The sequence below is a fragment of the Anopheles moucheti genome, chromosome 3 (genome assembly GCF_943734755.1).
Source record: "Anopheles moucheti chromosome 3, idAnoMoucSN_F20_07, whole genome shotgun sequence".
Lineage (NCBI taxonomy): Eukaryota > Metazoa > Arthropoda > Insecta > Diptera > Culicidae > Anopheles > Anopheles moucheti.
In genome coordinates, this window is record NC_069141.1 from 56,642,848 (window position 1) to 56,644,770 (window position 1,923).

At 45.0% G+C, this 1,923-nt stretch overlaps 1 protein-coding gene across 1 annotated transcript; it reads right to left on the bottom strand.

The window, feature by feature from the left end:
- Positions 1-512: 512 nt before the first annotated feature.
- On the bottom strand, positions 513-1,479 carry LOC128302848 (chymotrypsin-1-like). Its single transcript, XM_053039694.1, has 3 exons — positions 1,428-1,479; positions 753-1,351; positions 513-674 (listed from the first exon to the last, which is right to left on the bottom strand). The coding sequence occupies exons 1-3, from the start codon at positions 1,477-1,479 to the stop codon at positions 513-515; spliced, it is 813 nt and encodes a 270-aa protein (XP_052895654.1).
- Positions 1,480-1,923: the final 444 nt, after the last annotated feature.

Sequence of the window (1,923 nt, forward strand, 5' to 3'; positions counted from 1 at the left end):
TTGTAAAGAATTCCAAGGGAATTCCGGTGTTCGGTTTTGGAGATTGCTCCTCAAATCATCACGGACGGTACATTTGGGATGCGTGGGAAAATCGTATTGAATTCAGGAATGATGTTCCATGTTGGAGTTTACACCTGGTCATGTTGCACATCAAATGGCGGCTGCAGCACGAACAGTATCTTGTCCAAAAATATGACTTCTTGACCATCGTACCAAAAGAGGAAACGTTCTACTCAACTGCTTTGAGCTGATCCCTCTGAAATAACATCAACTGACAGAACTCCGTGCACATTTCAAATCGAATAAATGTAGTTAGAACTGATAACAATCGAATATGAACATGGGGCAAAAATAATGACGCGTACTTGACGATACACATGTGTATTCAAACTTATTGAATACCCTATAAGCAAACCGAATCATCCTCAGTTATTATGTTTATGCTTTTATGAAAGATTAGTAATTTAAGTTGGCCTTAAGTTGTATTATTTTTATTGTACAAATGTCCATTGTTAATAACAGTGCAATATACCAGTGTGCTCTAGAATGAATTCGATGTGATGTGACACTTTGGTCAACACTCCAGGGTACGGTGCAACGGCGCACGGTTTAATGCTCCACGACACAATACCAACCTGTGCGCCATGATGCAGAAGCGGACCACCCGAATCACCCTGAGGGAAACATGAATACAAAAATACTATGTCAGTAATCGGCAGACAGACTACCCATCTGGCCTTCAACCAACTTACGCTGCACTGTCCCTTGCCACCTCCGGGGATGGCGGCGCAGATGTGTGACGGATAGATCGTACTCGTGTGGATCGCATCACACTCCTCGTTCGGTACCACGTAGTAGTCCACACGCTGCAGTGTGGTTGGTGTCGATCCGCCCGTTGCCGTGAGGCCCCACCCAATCAGAGTTACCCCAAGATCGTCTAGATCGTCTTCTACCTCGGACAACGGTTGCGGTAAACGCACAGGATAGACACTCTTGCTGAACGTGAGTGGACGTTCCAGTTTCAGCAGGGCAATGTCGTTGATGTGACTGGTGCGAGAGTCGTACCCAGGGTGGGAGATCACCTTCGCAATACCGTACACCGAGTCATCTACTTCGCGAGAGATGTTGGTACGTCCGACCTGGATTGTCTGTAAGCACGGTGTTGTGGCACTTACGCAGTGGGCAGCCGTCATGACCCAGAGATCTGACAAGATACTACCGCCGCAAGAATGTCCTCCGGTACTGCCGCGGAGCGACACCATGAATGGATAGTCAAAAATGGATGCGTCCGTTCCATTGACGATTCGGCGATCTGGTGCATCATCCAGAATAGTCGACGGTGCTGGAATACCTGTAGACCAATTGTACCGGTTTTGAGTTTATCGGTATCCAGAATAGAGGATTGGAAATCGCCAATTGATCCTTACCTAACGCACCACCAAGAATGAAGGCGAAGATCGCGAAATATTGTGTTTGCATATTGCAATTGGGCTATCGTCTCTTGGTTAGGACACTTGTTAAATGCTTGTACTGTTGTGCCTTCTGAATCTCCAAGAGTAGATATTTATAGTCAGCAACTGGACCGCTTTCGAGCAAAATCTTATCACCGTAAGGAATTCCTTTGTCGATAATCAATACTAGCGCATCATTCAAATTCCAGACGGCGCCTAACCGTCTCAAATCTGACAATTCATTTCGCGTATTTCTAGCTCAGTAGGTCATATATTTTTAAACTCCTCAAAACAAAGCAAAATAAGAGGCATCAGGATCGAAAATGCATCATATGTTGATCTTCGAACTTTGTGATTAGTCAATCTACTGGGGGTTTGCCATCAATCTGATAAGCATCGTGTACATCAATTGCGATATCTTAATGGTGAGATTGATAAGGAAGGCTCCAATTTGGTGGGTTACCGGTTATTA

Bases quoted from the DNA above. Each gene is read 5' to 3' on its own strand.
- LOC128302848 (XM_053039694.1), bottom strand. From the start codon at position 1,479: ATGCAAACACAATATTTCGCGATCTTCGCCTTCATTCTTGGTGGTGCG. The intron at 1,352-1,427 runs GTAAGGATCAAT...ATTGGTCTACAG, and splicing joins CATTCTTGGTGGTGCGTTAG to GTATTCCAGCACCGTCGACT. The intron at 675-752 runs GTAAGTTGGTTG...TGTTTCCCTCAG, and splicing joins GTGGCAAGGGACAGTGCAGC to GGTGATTCGGGTGGTCCGCT.